At 57.7% G+C, this 17,214-nt stretch overlaps 1 protein-coding gene across 2 annotated transcripts in view; it reads right to left on the reverse strand.

Annotated features, from left to right (window-relative positions):
- Positions 1–3,117: 3,117 nt before the first annotated feature.
- The window catches only part of TPST2 (tyrosylprotein sulfotransferase 2), a 48,311-nt gene continuing 34,214 nt past the window's right edge, over positions 3,118–17,214 (reverse strand). For both annotated transcript variants that reach the window (XM_051826473.3, XM_089323176.1), the window contains exons 3-7: positions 15,835–16,755; positions 12,313–12,511; positions 9,110–9,160; positions 5,985–6,033; positions 3,118–3,616 (exon numbers count right to left, since the gene is read on the reverse strand). In XM_051826473.3, coding sequence (XP_051682433.1) covers positions 5,992–6,033; positions 9,110–9,160; positions 12,313–12,511; positions 15,835–16,676 — 1,134 coding nt within the window. In that variant the 5' untranslated portion in view covers positions 16,677–16,755 and the 3' untranslated portion in view covers positions 3,118–3,616; positions 5,985–5,991. The remainder of the gene's footprint in view (positions 3,617–5,984; positions 6,034–9,109; positions 9,161–12,312; positions 12,512–15,834; positions 16,756–17,214) is intronic.

The following is a 17,214-nucleotide window of genomic DNA, read 5'->3' on the forward strand; positions in this document are numbered from 1 at the left end:
GTTTGCTCAAATGTATCTGAGACCAACTCAGACTGCCATTCCTAAGCATGCTGAAGATTGTCCATTTGCACATCACCGACAGCAGCCCTCCGTGTCTGCAGGGGACTGGCTTTAGGACCCCCTGTGGATACCAGAACGTGGCGATGAGCTCAAGTTCCTGCCGCGGAGACAGTGTGGTGTTCACCTGTCCCTGTGCTGCCCTCCGGTCTCCCTTCAGTCACCTCCCGGTCACCTCCAACGCCTACTGCCACATCAAGACCATAGCTCATCACACTGTCCTCCTTGGGGAAGGCCGGCCGGGTTCAATCCAGAGCTGATGTCTTTGGTGGAGCATTTTCCATCTGTAGTCGGTTGAATCTGTGGATACGGACGTTGAAGACATGGAGGCCGACCATACTGTGTATGGAAATCTACAGAAGCCTGGAAGCCTAGTGTCTAGACAGAAAATGGTAGCCTTGCCTTTAAGGAAGTAAGGAGATATTGAGAGGAGGTACAGACTGGGCCTCTTACACTCTGACTCAACTCTCGGGGTTGCATTTTATAATGGACTGCTGCTGGCCGGCGCCATGGCTCAATAGGCGAATCCTCCGCCTTGCGGCGCCGGCACACCGGGTTCTAGTCCCAGTAGGGGCGCCGGATTCTGTCCCGGTCGCTCCTCATCCAGGCCAGCTCTCTGCTGTCACCGGGGAGTGCAGTGGAGGATGGCCCAAGTGCTTGGGCCCTGCACCCCATGGGAAACCAGGAGAAGCACCTGGCTCCTGCCTTCGGATCAGCGCGGTGTGCCGGCCGCGGCAGCCATTGGAGGGTGAACCAACGGCAAAGGAAGACCTTTCTCTCTGTCTCTCTCTCTCACTGTCCACTCTGCCTGTCAAAATAAATATATATATATATATATATATGTATATATATATATAATGGACTACTGTTGTATTCTTATTTTTTATTTTATTTTTTTGACAGGCAGAGTGGACAGTGAGAGAGAGAGAGAGACAGAGAGAAAGGTCTTCCTTTGCCGTTGGTTCACCCTCCAATGGCCTCCGCAGCTGGCGCACTGTGGCTGGCACATCACGCTGATCTGAAGGCAGGAGCCAGGTGCTTATCCTGGTTTCCCATGGGGTGCAGGGCCCAAGCACTTGGGCCATCCTCCACTGCACTCCCTGGCCACAGCAGAGAGCTGGACTGGAAGAGGGGCAACCGGGACAGAATACGGCGCCCGGACCGGGACTAGAACCTGGTGTGCCGGTGCCGCTAGGCGGAGGATTAGCCTATTAAGCTGCGGTGCTGGCCACTGTTGTATTCTTTTCTTTTCTTTTTTTTTTTTTTGACAGGCAGAGTGGACAGTGAGAAAGAGAGACAGAGAGAAAGGTCCTCCTTTGCCATTGGTTCACCCTCCAATGGCTGCCACATCCGGCACGCTGCAGCTGCGCTGATCCGAAGGCAGGAGCCAGGTGCTTCTCCTGGTCTCCCATGCGGGTGCAGGGCCCAAGCACTTGGGCCATCCTCCACTGCACTCCCTAGCCACAGCAGAGAGCTGGCCTGGAAGAGGGGCAACCGGGACAGAATCCAGCGCCCCGACCGGGACTAGAACCCAGTGTGCCGGCACCACAGGCAGAGGATTAGCCTATTGAGCCACAGCGCCGGCCTGTTGTATTCTAAACATCTTGACAGATCAAACCAGGGGAGATGAGGGGCCAGTGTTGTGGCACAGTGGCTTAAAGTCTCGGCCTGCTCACCAATATCCCATATGGATGCTGGTTCGAGTCCCGGCTGCTCCACTTCTGATCCAGCTCTCTGCTATGGCCTAGGAAAGCAGTAGAAGATGGCCCAAGGACTTGGCCCCTGCACCTGTGTGGGAGACCTGGAGGAAGCTCCTGGCTCCTGGCTTTGGTCTGGCCCAGCCCTGACCATTGTGGCCATTTGGGGAGTGAACCAGCGGATGGAAGACCTCTCTCTCTCTCTCTCCCCCTCCCTCTCTCACTGTCACTCTACCTTTCAAATAAATAAAATAAACCTTAAAAAAAAAAAAAAAACACCAGGGGCGATGAAACGGGTGGGTGCTCAGCCTAGGTTTTGCAGAGGATGAGACCCAAGCCCGCCGCCTGGGGACTGGGAAGAGAACCCACTCCTCCTCTCTCTCCTATTTTTATACTTGCAGTGGTTTCCCAAGTGGTTCTGCGAACATCGTCTTCACGGATGGCTTCCCATAGAAGGTGCAAACTCCTAGAGCCAGACTTCAATGTCTTCTCATGGAGGAAGGACGCACAGCCGTCCCCAGATTCCCAAAGGCACAGCCCTGCCCTTGGCAAACCAAATCGGATTCGCAGAAATGACTGTGTGTATAAACAAAAGCCTAAGTGACACCCCACTGCAGTCCCGGGACAAGGGGAGAGGGCTCAGCATGTCGCAGGCCAGCTGCCAGTGTCAACTGTTAGCCACTCCCACCCAACAAACTCCCCCATGTTGGAAGCAAAGAGCCGAAGAGCTGGTGGGTCACCTGTCTCCTTAAAACCCATGCCGTCAACACTGGGGGCCTCATGGGTTATCCTGGGGTCAAAGGTAATGGTGGGGTGAGGGTAACACCTTCACCCCGAGAGCTACGGGACTGACCCCCCTGCACCTGGGACTGCACAGCACAGGGTCCCCCAGCAGGCTCTGAGTGGCTCTGGTGCCTCTGCACAGCACCGCGTGGACAACGTGGTAACAGTGGGGGCCTTGGGCCTGCTGTGTCCCATTGACCTCTGGGTCACATGCTTGCTCCACTCCTATGTGACTCAGCCTCCTGTAAGAAACATGGACAGCGAGGCTCCTGGCTGGCCGCACCATGCACCTGCTGTCACAAGGCACCGTGGGGGAAAACGAAGCATGGCGCACAGGGATTCCACTCTGTCCTGCGTGGCTCGCACCTTTGCTCATCTTAACCCACACCCTCTCCTTCTAACAAATGGGCACCGTGAGCGAGCAGCCCTTCCGAGTTCTCTGAGTCCCTGTGCGTGGCCATGGGAGACCCCGACACGAGGGACGGACCTGCCCTGCAGCCCCTGCTCGTCCCCAACACGAGTGAAGACAGTGGACATGGACAAAGATCTGCCCGCGGCGCAAAGCCAGGCACAGACGAGCGAGACTCTGTTCACTTTATTCAATCTTTCCCCTGCCGTGGAACTGAGCAGAACCGAGGAGGAGGAACCAAAGAAAGCCTCATATATTAAATTCTTAAATAGATTCTCTGAATTCCAGGTCCAGGGCGACAGGAGAGGCACAGGTGTGGGCCTTGTCCCAGCCAGCAAAGCCGTCGAGGCAGCCCTGCGAATTAAGGAGGGTGGCGAGTCCATTTCATAAAAAAACAGTTCTGGAGGGGAGAAATTAGAAAATACCTAAGTTTCAAAATGGGCTACTTCCCACGCTCTGCTCTCCGCCCCGGGAGCAAGGCCCAGGCCACAGTGTTCCAAGGCTAGCCCTCGGTGACTCCGCTTTTGCACACATATGCAAATACATTCCTCATTAGCAGGCCCGGATTTTTTTTGGCGATTAATAGCAAGCAATATGCTTGGATTAGAGGTCCGATTCCCACTCGAATGCAGTTTCCTGTCTTCTTGGCAACAAAGCCGTTTGCAGAGATCTGAAAGGAGCGAGAAGGAGGAAAGCGAGTGAGGCCCAGAGCACTGCACCCTGAAGCAGACCTGTTCTGTGAACACTGTGACGGCAGAACCAGCGGTCTTCCTTCGCAAAGTGCGCCTGCTTTTAGAGACGCACCCCAGATGGCCAGAGAACTTCCATCTGCCAAGCAGTCCTGGGCTCGTGCCCGCAGCGCGACCCGCAGCCGCCTGACCCCAGAGACAGACTCATTTAGAAACAGCAAGGGAGAGCGCCCACGTGATCAACGCCCACGGCTTTTCTGGAGGCAAGGGAAGGATTGGCGTCTTGTCCAAGGCCAGCTCTGTGCCACGGACTAACGGAAGCACCCTGTACGCGATACCTCATTCAAACGGCAATGCCACGGATAAACCTGGTTTAGTGAATGAGAAGGGCTCTGAGTGGGGGAAGAGAGTTAGGGAGACAGTGAGAAGGGCTCTCTTCCAGGCGAGGGTGCTTGCCTTTGGAATTACATAGAACACCAGGATCTTAGCCCAGCTCAAGATGGAAACCCTGATGATGCCACAGTCGGATTATCCCCAGCCTGGCAAGTTGCTGCAAAGTAGGTTAAAAGAAAAAAATTTAAAGTATGCTGATTATCCAAAAAAGTAAGACAGGAAAACAAAAAACAAACAAACAAACAAAAACACAGAGTCTAGGCCACAGCACTGCTTCAGTCTCAAAAATCAGGCAAAGTGCAAGCAGGGCCCAGTCTCCCCACGGGCTCCCCTCGGTTTCCCTGACCCGGATGAAGAGAGACAAAGAGAAGCTGGGGCCGGCGCCATGGCTCACTCGGCTAATCCTCCGCCTGCAGCGCCCACATCCCATGTGGGCCCCGGGTTCTAGTCCCAGTTGCACCTCTTCCAGGCCAGCTCTCTGCTGTGGCCCGGGAGGGCAATGGAGGATGGCCCAAGTGCTTGGGCCCTGCACCCGCACTGGAGACCAGGAGGAAGCACTTGGCTCCTGGCTTCAGATCAGCGCAGTGCTGGCCATGGCGGCCATTTAGGGGGTGAACCAACGGAAGGAAGACCTTTCTCTCTGTTTCTCTCTCTCTCACTATCTATATCCCTACCTGTCAAATAAATAATAATAATAATAAATCTTAAAAAAAAAGAGAAAGAAGCCGTCCACAGGAGCCTCAGCTCCAGTGCCCAGGGCCTCAGCGAGGGTTCAGCTCCCTCCGTCTCACGACCACCCTCGGGGGTGAGCGCTCAGGAGTCCCCATGCTCCAAATATGGATGACCGAGACTGGCACAGGTCAAGCTTGGGGGCCTCAAATGTTTAAATTCCCAAGTTCAAAAATCCCTTTCCAGGGGCTGGCGTTGTGGCGCAATGGATTAATGCCCTGGCCTGAAGCGCCAGTATCCCATAGGGGCGCCGGTTCGAGACCCGGCTACTCCACTTCCAATCCAGCTCTCTGCTATGGCCTGGGAAAGCAGCAGAAGATGGCCCAAGTGCTTGGTTGGGCCCCTGCACCTGTGTGGGAGACCAGAGGAAGCTCCTGCCTCCTGGCTTCCAATCAGCGCAGATTCACCAGCACCGCTGCCTCCCAGGTCTGCATCAGCGGGAAGCTGGAGGCAGGAGCCTGAGCCAGGAATCCAACCCAGGGACTCCCCTGGGGGCAGCAAACATCTTAAACCACTAGGCTACATGCAGGCTCGCTAAGCTTAGCTTTCTAATTCCATGTTTCCACGAACTTTCTGGAATCTCTTTGTAGGGATGGTGAAACCTGCCCCTGAAATCACTCATCAGAAGCAAACCCTGGGCGAGACGGATTCTGGAGGGTTTCCACCACCTGGTGGCCGTGCGGCCCTGGGCAAGTCACAGCTTTGGAAGATGGGGCATTGTGCCACCTGCCTTCCAGCGCCACTGAGGGTTAAAGGAGTAACACACGGGAGTCCTTGGCTGGGTGCCTGGAGGTTATTCTTACTACAGAACTGCGTGTGGCTATTATTAGAACATTAATTGCTTTGGCCAAACCCCCATGCTGTTTATAGAAGGCCGGCTGGCACACTGCATTCTGTGCAAAAAAATGGCTACAGATTTCTCCCCGACACAGTGGTCCTGCCTGCCCCTCCCCAGTGTCAGAGGAGCCTCGTTCTGGTGAGTTCAGCACGGATCCCTGCCTCCATCCCTGGTCCACAGCCAGGAGACTAAGCCTCCATTCTATAAATAGCCACCCCAGCCTGTCACCATGGAAACCTCTGCGGCGGGGGAGGGGGGCTGGGTCAGCCCACCTGGGTGGACACTTCTCCCCCAGGGAGACTGCAGAGGACAAGCATTTGGGAACAGTGGCTCCCAGGCTTGGGCTCGGAGGCGGGCAGGAGCCCCCCCGCAAAGTCCGCAGGCCTTACCTGGAAATCAGGAGCTTCCTAGGTGGGAGGAGGTGCTGTTCTGGTTCACCTGGAAGACAGGGCGCAGAGACAGCGGTCACGGCCAGGTGGGGGACGCCACGGTCTCAGTGCCCCGAGGTTCATCTCGGCGTCACCGAGTCACACCTGCACGGCACACCTGCCAGGCGCCGGGTGCTGGGGACAGCGTGGTGAGCACCGCCTCCCCAGCCCCATTCTTAGGAGGCCTCCATTGCAGAGGAGAGCCCGTCAGACACACACGCGGGCGGCTCTGAGTGACTGCTGTCAGCGCTGCCTCTGCCTCCCACCCAGCGGTCAGCAGAGGCCTCTGCGAAGCGACAGCAAGGCTGCAGCTCGCTCTTCCTCCTGGGCTCCTGGCAAAGCTCTGGGTGGACAGGAGTGCCTCTTGCAAGCCGCTGACTGCTGGCTGTGGGAGCCCCTGCAGAGGTTCGGGGTGGGGGAGGAGGAGGATGGCTCAGAGCTGGATCAGAAGGACCCAAGCAGGATTACAGGGCTGGAGCTTTTGGCCCCCGCCCCACCCCCGAGCCAGGAACTCCATCCGGAGCCCCCACGTGGGTGGCGGGGACCCAAGCACGTGGGCCACCTTCCACCGCCTTCCCAGGTGTGTTAGCAGGGAGCTGGAGAGGAAGTGGAACAGCTGGGACTCGCACTGGCACTGATGTGGGATGGCAGCATTGCAGGCAGCGGCTTAACCAACGGTGCCACAGCGCTGGCCCCGCACCACCTCTTTCCCACTACCCTCTGGGGAATGGGGAGGGGCTGGAGGCGGAGCTAAATCACCAGTGCCCAGTGATGTAATCCACCAGACCTGCAGAAACCCTAAGTGACAGGTCTGAGGGCTTCCTGGTGGGTGAGCACACCGAGGAGCTGGCAGGGCGGGCCACCGGAGAGGGCCTGGGAACCGTGTCCCCCACACCTCACCCTAGGCACCCACCCCACTGACACTGCACCCTTTCCAGCAAACAGGTAACAGCAAGGAAAAGGGTTTTTCTGAGACCTGTGAGCCCTTCCGGCAAATTCTCAAGCCAGAGGTGGTGTCCTGGGAGCCTCCCAATGTATAGGCACCTGGACAGAACAGGGGGTGGCCTGGGAACCCCCGCCTCCCATGCATTGGAAGTGGGGCTGATGCTAACTCTGGGAGTTGGCGCTGTGGTGTAGCAGGTAAAGCCACCACCTGCAGTGCTGGCATCCCATGTGGGCGCCGGTTCTAGTCCCGGCTGCTCTACTTCTCATCCAGCTCCCTGCTGTGGCCTGGGAAAGCAGTAGAAGATGGCCCAGGTCCTTGGGCCCTGCATCTGCATGGGAGACCTGGAAGAAGCTCCTGGCTCTTGGCTTTGGATTGGTGCAGCTCCAAACATTGTGGCCAGTTGGGAAGTGAACCAGTGGGTGGAAGATCTAGACCCCTCTCTCTCTCTTTCTCGCTCTCTCTCTGCCTCTCCTTCTCTCTCTGTGTAACTCTGACTTTCAAATAAATAAATAAATCTTTAAAAAAAAAAAAAAAGAAAGAACTGAACCACCGATCGCCCTATCAGCATCCTGTTAGTCACAGAATCGGTTGCTGGTGTTGGCAAATGCCCATCTGGTACCTGCCAGCATGCACTTAACACTTTCCGGGTCCTGCACCACCCCAAATGGCCAATGCAGGGGGTGAGGGCAGCAGGCAGGGGTCTGCTGGGATCACAAGGCAGCTTCCCGCGGGCGGGCTCGGGCCTTAGGCCTTAGACCCCTTAGGGCTTCACTCCCAGGTCAGTGCCGACAGCCTGCATATTCCATCCCTGCAGTGCAGCAGGAACTGGGAAGATAACCCCTTTTGTGACGTCCAGCAACTGGAGCCCTTCCTTGCAAAGCTACCCCCTGGGAATGGCTGGGTAGAGCTCTCTCACCCCGGGGGAAAGAGCCAGGCTGGATGACATGACGCTGCAGAGCTGGGAAACACTCTTAGGGCAGCAGTTATACAGGAAGGGCAGGCACCCTCCGACAGACAGAACTACCGCCCATCCACTGGTTCACTCCCCAGACGGCTGCAGCAGCGGAAGCCGGGAGCCAGGAAGCCCAGCCAGGTCTCTCAAAAAGTGGGTGGCAGAGGCCCAAGCACTTGAGCCGCCAACCCCCTCCTTCCCAGGCGCATGAGCAGGGAGGTGGATCAGAGGCAGAGACTCAACTGGCACCCCGAAATGAGGTGCTGATGCCACCAAGAAGTGGCTGCTTAGCCCGCTGTGCCCCAGCATCAGCCGCTACGTCATCGTTCTTGGTTAGAACAAACAATACTCCAGCACCCACTACTTCTGATTCCCAGGAAGGGGACCCGCTGCACAGCCGAGGTGCCCGGTGCTCAGACGCCATGCATTTGCTCCTGTATCCGGGGGCCGCCCGCATTTCATTTGGCCACATTAAAAACAGGTGCGCAGACTAAAACTACCACTCTTAGCATCACCCCCGCATTTCAAAGGGGCATCTTAGAGCCCAGAGGACAGTTACAGTGTGGGCGGAGGAGCGGCCCATATGGAGGCCGATGCTGACGTGAAGTGTGGCCAGACCCAGGATATACGTGGGAGGCACCGAGCGCCATGAGGCTGTGCGCAATAACTCAGGAGTGTGTGCACGTGTGTGTGTATGTGTGTGTGTGCATATGCATGCATCCACGCACGTACAGGCATCACAGGGCCTGCACGCAGTTTATTTTTGTGGTACCTGGATGAGAACTCTATGCTAGGGTGTGTTTGGGAGCTGCCACTTGAAATAAAGCTGTATTTAAGGCGAAAGACAGAAGCATAGCAGAAAGTCCACAGGCAGTTTCTCCACACGCATTTCAGCCCAAAGCCAAGGTCAAGGACAGCTCAGGCGGAAAGGGGGCCGAGATCTGGCCTCAACCCCCGAGATCCTGCCCCAGTCACCTAGATCCGGCTGCCTAGATCCGGCCCTTGCAGCTGAGATCTGTCCCCAGCTGCTGAGATTGGCCCCAGCTGGTCAGAAGAGACCCTGTGGCCCAGCAGCCCCCACCCCCCATCCCTGCACCGCTGTACGCCGGGGAAGGCGTCAGCCAGCACTGAGAAGTGGCACGTCAAGCCAGGAAGGCAGGTCTCAGAATTCCCCTGGAGGTTGCTAACCTGAAAATATCCTTTCAGATTGGCTGGTGTCTTATAGTCCCCTTTCAAGACCTAGGAGAGAAGAGAAGAGACATCACCGTGTAGAAGTGGCCAAAAACCAAAACTTCTACTCTGAAACATACACACGCCCATGTACCCCTCCAGCCTCCCACCCTCCTATCTCCCCATCTACCCACACGCCCATCCGTCCGTCCGTCCATCCATCCATCCACGTATTCATTCACCAGCCAGCTAAAAGCCCTTATTGATATGGGACAGACTCACCCCTCCTATAGCTCTGTCCACCGCCCACCCACCCTTCTCTCCCCATCAATCTCCATTTGTCGAGCTCCTTGGACCCAGGCACTGTTCCAAGCCCCGCAGGGGACACTCAGATTCCCGTTCCCCTGGAGCTCCCGCAAGACGACACGCAAGGAACAGTGACCACGTCCAACCACAGGGGTGCCGTGCAGACGGTGAAACAGAGGGGTGCGGTGAGTGGGGCCTGGGGCTGCTTCTGGCCTGGGAGCCGAGCCCTGAATGATAAAGTGTTCCTGGCAGAGGAGACGGCAAAGGCAAAAGCCCCAAGGAGAGGCCCAGGACACCCCAGGCCTTCCCACCCTCTCTGGGCCCGGAAGCCACAGGATTGCCTGCTGTTGTCGTACAGAAATGTAACGTGAACCACCTAAGGGATGCAGCTTTCCTGGCAGCCGCATGACAAAAGTGAAACGAGGGGGCCGGCACTGTGGCGCAGCAGGTTAAAGCCCCGGCCAGCAGCGCCGGCATACATACGGGCGCAGGTTCGAATCCCAACTGCTCCACTTCTGATCCAGCTCCCTGCTAATTCACCTGGGAAAGCGGCAGAGGATGGTCCAAGTGCTTGGGCCCCTGCACCCATGTGGAAGACCTGGAAGAAGCTCCTGGCCCAGCCCTGGACATTTGGGGAGCAAATCAACAGATGGAAGATCTCTCTCACTATTTCTTTCTGTAGCTCTTTCAAATAAATACATTTATATATATATTTTAAATATAAATAAATAGGGGCTAGAGCTGTGGCACAGTGGGTAAAGCTGCCATCTGCAGTGCTTGGTATCCCTTCTGGGCACTAGTTTGAGTCCTGGCTGCTCCACTTCCAATCCAGCTCTCTGCTACGGTCTGGGAAAGCAGTACAAGATGGCCCAAGTCCTTGGGACCCTGCACCCACGTGGGAGACCCAGAAGAAGCTCCTGGCTCTTGGCTTCGGATCGGTGCAGCTCCAGCCACTGCAGCCATTTGGGGAGGGAACCAGTGGATGGAAGACCTCTCTCTCTCTCTCTCTCTGCCTCTGCCTCTCTGTAACTTTACCTTTCAAATAAACAAATCAATATTTTAAAAAACCTTAAAAACACCCCCCCACACACACACAGGAACATACACACACATGCACAGGCACATACACACACACATAAAAACACACAGGCTCGCTCACACGGCCTCTGCATCGGGGACGTAAGTTCACAGACACCGCAGAACCATGGTACGGAATAAACAGGGCGGCTGGCACTCGCGAAGACGCATGCAGCAGCCAGGGAAGAAACCTTCTGGAAGGGACTAGAGACTCAGTCTGCTTAAAAGAAGCAAACAAAGTTCCAAAGAAGTATCAGGACCATCAGCGCCCATGAGCACTCCCCAGGTTTCCCGTAACACAGGCAGGCCTCCCGCAGGGGACCTCTGACCCCAGCCCAGGGACAGCCGGGGGCCGCCACCTTCGCAGAGAACCCAGAGGAGCTGCTGCTGTCCCCACGGCGCCCCAGCCACCACTTCTGCAAAGGCCATTGCCATCGTAGGCTTCTTAATCTAGTACTATTATTATTGTAGGCAAAATAGCTCACTGTTTGTTTATTTTGGTTTTTATTAGTTTTAAAATTTCTTATTTTCATGTGAAAGGCAGAGAGACAGAGAGAGACACAGAGAGAGTTCTTCTGGCCACTGGTTCGCTCCCCAAGTGCCCGCAACAGCCAGGGCTGGGCCAGGCTGCAGCCAGGAGCTGGGAATTCCATCTGGGACTCTCAGGCCTGCCAGGGGGTGCGTTAGCAGGGAGCTGGATGCAAAACTGGCACCCCAGTGTGTGAGGCAGGCACCCTGTGTTCCAACCACTGTGCCACACGCCCGCCCCCTTTGTGGTCTTACTTTGTTTTCAACTGATGCATAATGCTTGTGTTAAGTTTATGGGGAGCAGTGGCCTTTCAACAGTGAGTTTGTACAAGCATAGCACACGCCCGGCAAGTCTGCAGAACACGTAAGATACCAGAGAATCACTGCTATTGTTAGGGAATATTAGTAAAGTCAAAGTGCCCGGGAATCATCTAGAATACAAGCCAACCGCACCGCAGTTCCGGGCGCCCGCACCGCCAGCATGGCTGGGCACGCTCCTCGGGTCTCCGTCAGTGAGTGTGGGCAGAATCCACTGCGGGGCGCCGGCCACCGGCTCAGGGCCGGGAAACTGTTAACAAGGGAGACGAGCAAGTGCGGAGAGGCAGCAAGGGGACCCTGCCGGAGCCGACCCAAGACCAACGGGGGAACAGGGAGAAGGGCTGGTGTCCTGGCGGCCCCACCAGAGTGTGCACATCAGCGCCTGCTCAGACATGCTGAGCTGAGCTGCAACTACGACCCTGGGTTTTCACAAGGTCAAGGCTACGGGGGCTCCGCCTTAGACCTGGGTTCCCCCCTTTTTTTTTCTTCAAATATTTCAGCTAACTTAGAGCCATGAAAGCAGTTAGAATCCAGCAGCTAAAGTAAACCAGAAGCTGATCAGCACCACAGGGACAAGACCATGAACTTGTGAGCTATCCTACCCGGGAGGCGTCTGCTTGGCGGCCTGGGCTCAGGACAAAGCGCAAAGGGATTCCAATGGCCCCGTGCTCACGTGTGTTTGAGAAATCAACAGCAAACCTCACAGGGCAATCAAGGGACCCACAGTTTGTTCAGTGGTGCCCAACCGCAACAAGAACTTGAAGCGCTTTACAGACAGGAAACGGGAAGAGAGAATGGAGAAGAGAAACAAGAAGAGATGAGCACACTCGTGGGTCTGCTGTGAGACGCCGCAGAGCAGGAGAGGCAGGCTCCCAGCTGGCTCCGAGCTTCCTTGCAGCCCAAGCAAAGGTGGAAACCCGAGCAGTCACGCCACGCCCACCCGATAAAGGAACTGAGATGCCCAGAGAGGCTGTGAGCTCCCGCACACTCACCCGGTGTGTGTTGTTGATGACAATGGGGTCCGGGTTGCCATAGTTGGGGGGGTTCGCGTAGGGGTCGTAGCCGAGCCGGGCCAGCATGGGGGCGATCTGGGCCATGTCCCGCACCACGTCCCCAGGGATGTGGCCAGTCCACTTGGAGAGCGCCTCCAGGTTCACAGGCTTGATGACCTGGTCCGTGGAGCGCTCGATCCTGGGGAGAGAGGAAAGTCGGTGGGGGCGGGGTGGGGGCGGGGCAGGCTCCCTGCTCAGCTGCTCTGGGGGCAGCAGGAAAGGCTGGGGGGACCCGCTTGCCTCGTCACACCTCTTCTGTGCAGTGGGGCTTAGAGTGTGGGTAGCAAGTCAGAGGAAGTCCTCACGATGCATACTGTTGGTGCATAAACTCTGCTCCCTTGACTCCCCGACTGTTCAAAAGTCACTTTTTTAAATTTGTATGGCTAATACGAGTATTTTGAGCTTGAAAAAAAAAAAAACCATGAAGCACAAGGGGCGGCCACCACTTGCAACACCCACATCCCACGCAGGAGTACCTGGTTCCAGCCTTGGCCACTCTGCTTCCAACGCAGCTCCCTGCTCACGTATGTGGGAGGCGGCAGAGGACAGCCCAAGTCCCTGCGCCCCTGCCACCCACACAGGAGACCCAGATGGGCGTCCCTGGCTCCTGGCTCCAGCTGTTTGCAGCCACTGGGGAGTGAACCAGCAGATGGAAGATCTCTCTCTCTCTCTCAAATAAGTAAATTAATACATCTTTTTTTTTTTTTTTTTTTTGACAGGCAGAGTAGACAGTGAGAGAGAGAGACAGAGAGAAAGGTCTTCCTTTTGCCGTTGGTTCACCCTCCAATGGCCGCCGCGGCCAGCGCGCTGCGGCCGGCGCACCACGCTGATCCGATGGCAGGAGCCAGGTGCTTCTCCTGGTCTCCCATGGGGTACAGGGCCCAAGCACTTGGGCCATCCTCCACTGCACTCCCTGGCCATAGCAGAGAGCTGGCCTGGAAGAGGGGCAACCGGGACAGAATCCGGCGCTCCGACCGGGACTAGAACCCTGGGTGCCGGCACCGCAAGGCGGAGGATTAGCCTAGTGAGCTGCGGCGCCGGCCATGAATACATCTTTAAAGAGAAGCGAAACCCTAATGGTAATGGTACCAACACGACTAAGCACCCTGGGAGCCTCAGTCTGCTCATCTGCAAATGGGAGCGATCCCAGTCTCACTGGGCTGCTCTAACGAGTAAGGGAGTTAATCCACACGAAGTGCCTGGGAGAAGACGGCTCTCCACACACTCTGCTTGCTGTTGTTAAAGCAAGAAATCATGTCCTGTACACTCTGGTCCCCTGCTCTTTTCCCCGCTGAGTTCGTCATTCTTTTTGTCAGCCGTGTAGTATTCCACGGCGTGAGCACACCGCAGCTCTCTCCTCCCTTCCTGACCCTGAGGCCGTCTGCAAACGTTCTGCTGTTACGCATGCATCCCGCACCAAGTGCGATCCCGGGACCTGGTAGGACTGGGGGTGGGGAAACCCCAGGATCGAGGGTGTGTTTCTAGAAGCTTCTGTCTCGACTGAGAGATGACTTGGGCGGGGGGGAGAACAGAAACAGGCGGGCCTGGGAGAAAGAGGTGGGGAAGGCCCAGGAGTGCACACGGGCAGGAGAGCCACGCTCTGGGGTCTGTGGACCAAGACTTAAAAAAAATCTCAGCTCTACCCGATGCACCCAAAACGCTCAAGAACGCACATGGCTTTGGCTATCACCCGCGTGTCTCTGGGACGTCACAGCATCAGAGTGACATGGGCCGCTTCCCAAGAACACAGACGGCAGCGTCAGTGCCCGATACACGTCGCTATCGCTAGGAATAACCTATGTGTCCAACGGCAGGAGATGCAAAGCAGAAAATGGGACTCTGTGAGGGGGAACGGTAGGCAGCCGCACAAAATGACATCAGGAGCGAGCGCTGGGTGCCACCCGCAGGGGCCCCTACACAGGGGAGCTGGCTGCAGAGGTGCCTGCTCACCAGGGCCCAGTTTTCTTAGTGTGCACGGAAAGACGCCCAGTAGCTCACATGTCAAAGTGCGGGTCTGGGGGCTACAGGCAGCGTTTCCTTTCCTACGTTCTGTAAGAAAGACGTACGCCTTTGGTGATCTGATTCTGTCGCGATAATCTGCAAAAGCTCAGCTCCCGCTGCAGCTGGCTGGGGTACCCGGCACGCAGATGCCTCACCCGGGGCTCAGGGGCTGCAGGGCGCAGCCGCTGTGGGGGAAGGGGATGAAGGGCCCGACCAGGAGGCCACACACTCTGCTCCTGTGCTGGTCAAGCTCTCCTGGGTGTCTGCAGAGTGACAGTGACCTCAGCAGACGCGGAAGGTCAAGGTCAAAGGGCGGGGCAGGGGAGGGGCAGGGAGGCAGGAGGAGGGGTCCTGGACGTGAGGGCTCAAGGGCAGGGGCTCTGGAGTCCAACAGCCTGGACCATGCCTTGCTGGCTGTGCCGCCTTAGCCGGGCAGTTCTCTCTGACTTGGCTTGCTCATCTGTGAAATGGGGTGAAGAGGGGCTCGCACACTGTCAGGCTCCTGTGGGGGCCAAGGGGGTGAGCATAGCGCCTTACCCCAGGGCTTAACACAGCAGGTACTCACTAAACAGAACGACCATGGGCCTGACCGGTATTCCAATAAAAGCACCAACAGGGCCGGTGCTGTGGTCCGGGGGTGACACCGCCGCCTGCTACGCCAGCAGCCCCTGTACCCCATATGGGCGCCGGTTTGAGTCCCGGCTGCTCCACTTCCGATCCAGCTCCCTGCTATGGCCTGGGAAAGCATTGGAGGATGGCCTAAGTGTCCAGGCCCCTGCACCCTCATGGGAGATCTGGATGAAGTTGGCTCCTGGCTTTGGGCAGCCTTGGCTGTCGTGGCCATTTGGGGAGTCAACCAGCAAATGGAAGATCTCTCTCTCTCTCTCTTCTTCCTCTCTCTCTCTCTCTCCCAACCTCTGTAACTCTGCTTTCGAATAAATCATTTTTTCTAAAAAAAAAAAAAAAGGCAACACTAAGACACGAACAGTAAAAATAGCACCCATGCTGAATTGACGTGTGGCCACTCAGATACTTCTAAGTTATGGAGCCAGGGCCAGAAGCATGGAGGGGTGCAGTTGTATGTTCAAGGCCACCCAGGTCCGAGGCAGTGGGGAACCCGGACAGCCGGGTCCCCGAATCTGTGCTCTGACCGTCACCTGCGCCTCCACTGCTGTACCACGAGGCACCTGCACAGGTCGGGACTCCCTTAGGAAGATGCGAGTGACCGCTCCTGCCGCGGCGGCTCAGTCAGTGTCCTCACGCTTCCTGGCCGGGCCGGGCAGCCGGCTCAAGGCTCTGCCCTTGCCCGTCCCCTTCCCAGGTCTTCCCCTCCCCCATCCGTCCACAGCAGAGGAGGCCTCTGGGCTTACAGGGGCCTCATGACTTCCGGGGAGGCCACACAGCTCAGCAGGGTGCCCGGACAGACAGGGTGGGGGCTGGGAGTGGGGGGGCGCCACTCACTTGGACAGGGAGACACCGCCGGGCTTGCCGATGAGGTCTTCGTGGTGCAAGACGGCGTCGCTCCAGGCGATGCCCAGGAAGTCCAGGATGAGCTTGAGGGAGCGCCTGGGGTGCAGCACCAGCTGCTCATAGTACACGGGCAGGCACTTGTCGCGGCCCACCTCCATGCACTGGGCGTACATCACCTCGATGGCCTTGTTCCACTTGGTGAGGCAGTCGCGGTAGCTGCTCAGGTCGAAGCCGGCGATGGTGACCTTGCGCGTGATCATGGAGTGCACCGAGGCCCGGCCGTCGCGCAGCATCAGCAGGAACTTGGAGTTGGGGAAGAGGCGCGACAGGTAGACGGAGGACTTGAGCGTGAAGGGGTCCTTGTTGCAGAGCACGCGCGCCGGCTCCCCGTGCTTGGCGATCACCTCCAGGATGAAGGCCTGCATGGCGGCGTCCAGCACCTCGTCCGTCACGCCCGCCTCGTCCAGCCGCAGCTTCTCCCGGCCCGACTTGGACCAGGCCTGGCGCATGGCCAGCACGCGCGGGATGATGCGGGTCTCCTCGCCGCAGCGCACCTCCGGGTGCGCATCCAGCATGGCGCGCATGAGCGTGGTGCCGCTGCGGGGCACGCCGCCCACGAAGATGAGCGGCATGGTCTTGCCGTAGCGGTACTCCACGCGGTCGGCGCCCACCACCACCAGCTCCTCCTGCTCCGGCCGCATGGCCCGCCGCGCGCTCCGCGGGCCCCCCAGCGCCGCGCGGCACTCCAGCACCTGCTGTCCCAGCTGTACCGCCAGCACCAGGGCCAGGGCGCAGCCGACCGCCAGCAGCGCCCTCCGAACCGACAGGCGCATGCTGGGCCGGGGACGCGGCAGGCCCGGCCTGGGCGCCCGCTTCAACGATGGGTCAGCCGGTGGCCTGCCGGGCTCACGTCTGGGGAGAGAGAGGGGAGGCACGCCATCAGGGAGGCCTGCGGGCCGGGGGCCGTCACAGCACAGACCCCAGGAAGGGCAGAGGTGTCTCTGCAGGCACTTAGGGACAGAGCGCAGCCCACCTGACCCACCCTAACTCACAGGATCCTCCCGCAGTAACAGGGAGTGGTCTGGCTATTATCACCCCCTCAAAAGACTCTGGAGACAGAGGTGGGGTTCTGACCTTACTCCCTGCTTGCCAGCGCTGGGACCTTGGACAGCTCCCAATCCCTCAGTGGCGCCCTCCTGGGACAGGGGATTGCAAAGTCCCTGATTGGGAGGCCCATGTCCCATATTGGAGTGTTTGGGTTCAAGTCCCGACTCCGCTCCCGATTCCAACTTCCCGCTAACATGCACCCTGGGAGACAGCAGGAACTCTGGCCTGTCCCAGAGGATGGAAGAGCTGTCTTTTAATAAAATA

The sequence above is a fragment of the Oryctolagus cuniculus genome, chromosome 21, assembly GCF_051225735.1.
Source record: "Oryctolagus cuniculus isolate XC-2025 breed Fujian yellow rabbit chromosome 21, ASM5122573v1, whole genome shotgun sequence".
Lineage (NCBI taxonomy): Eukaryota > Metazoa > Chordata > Mammalia > Lagomorpha > Leporidae > Oryctolagus > Oryctolagus cuniculus.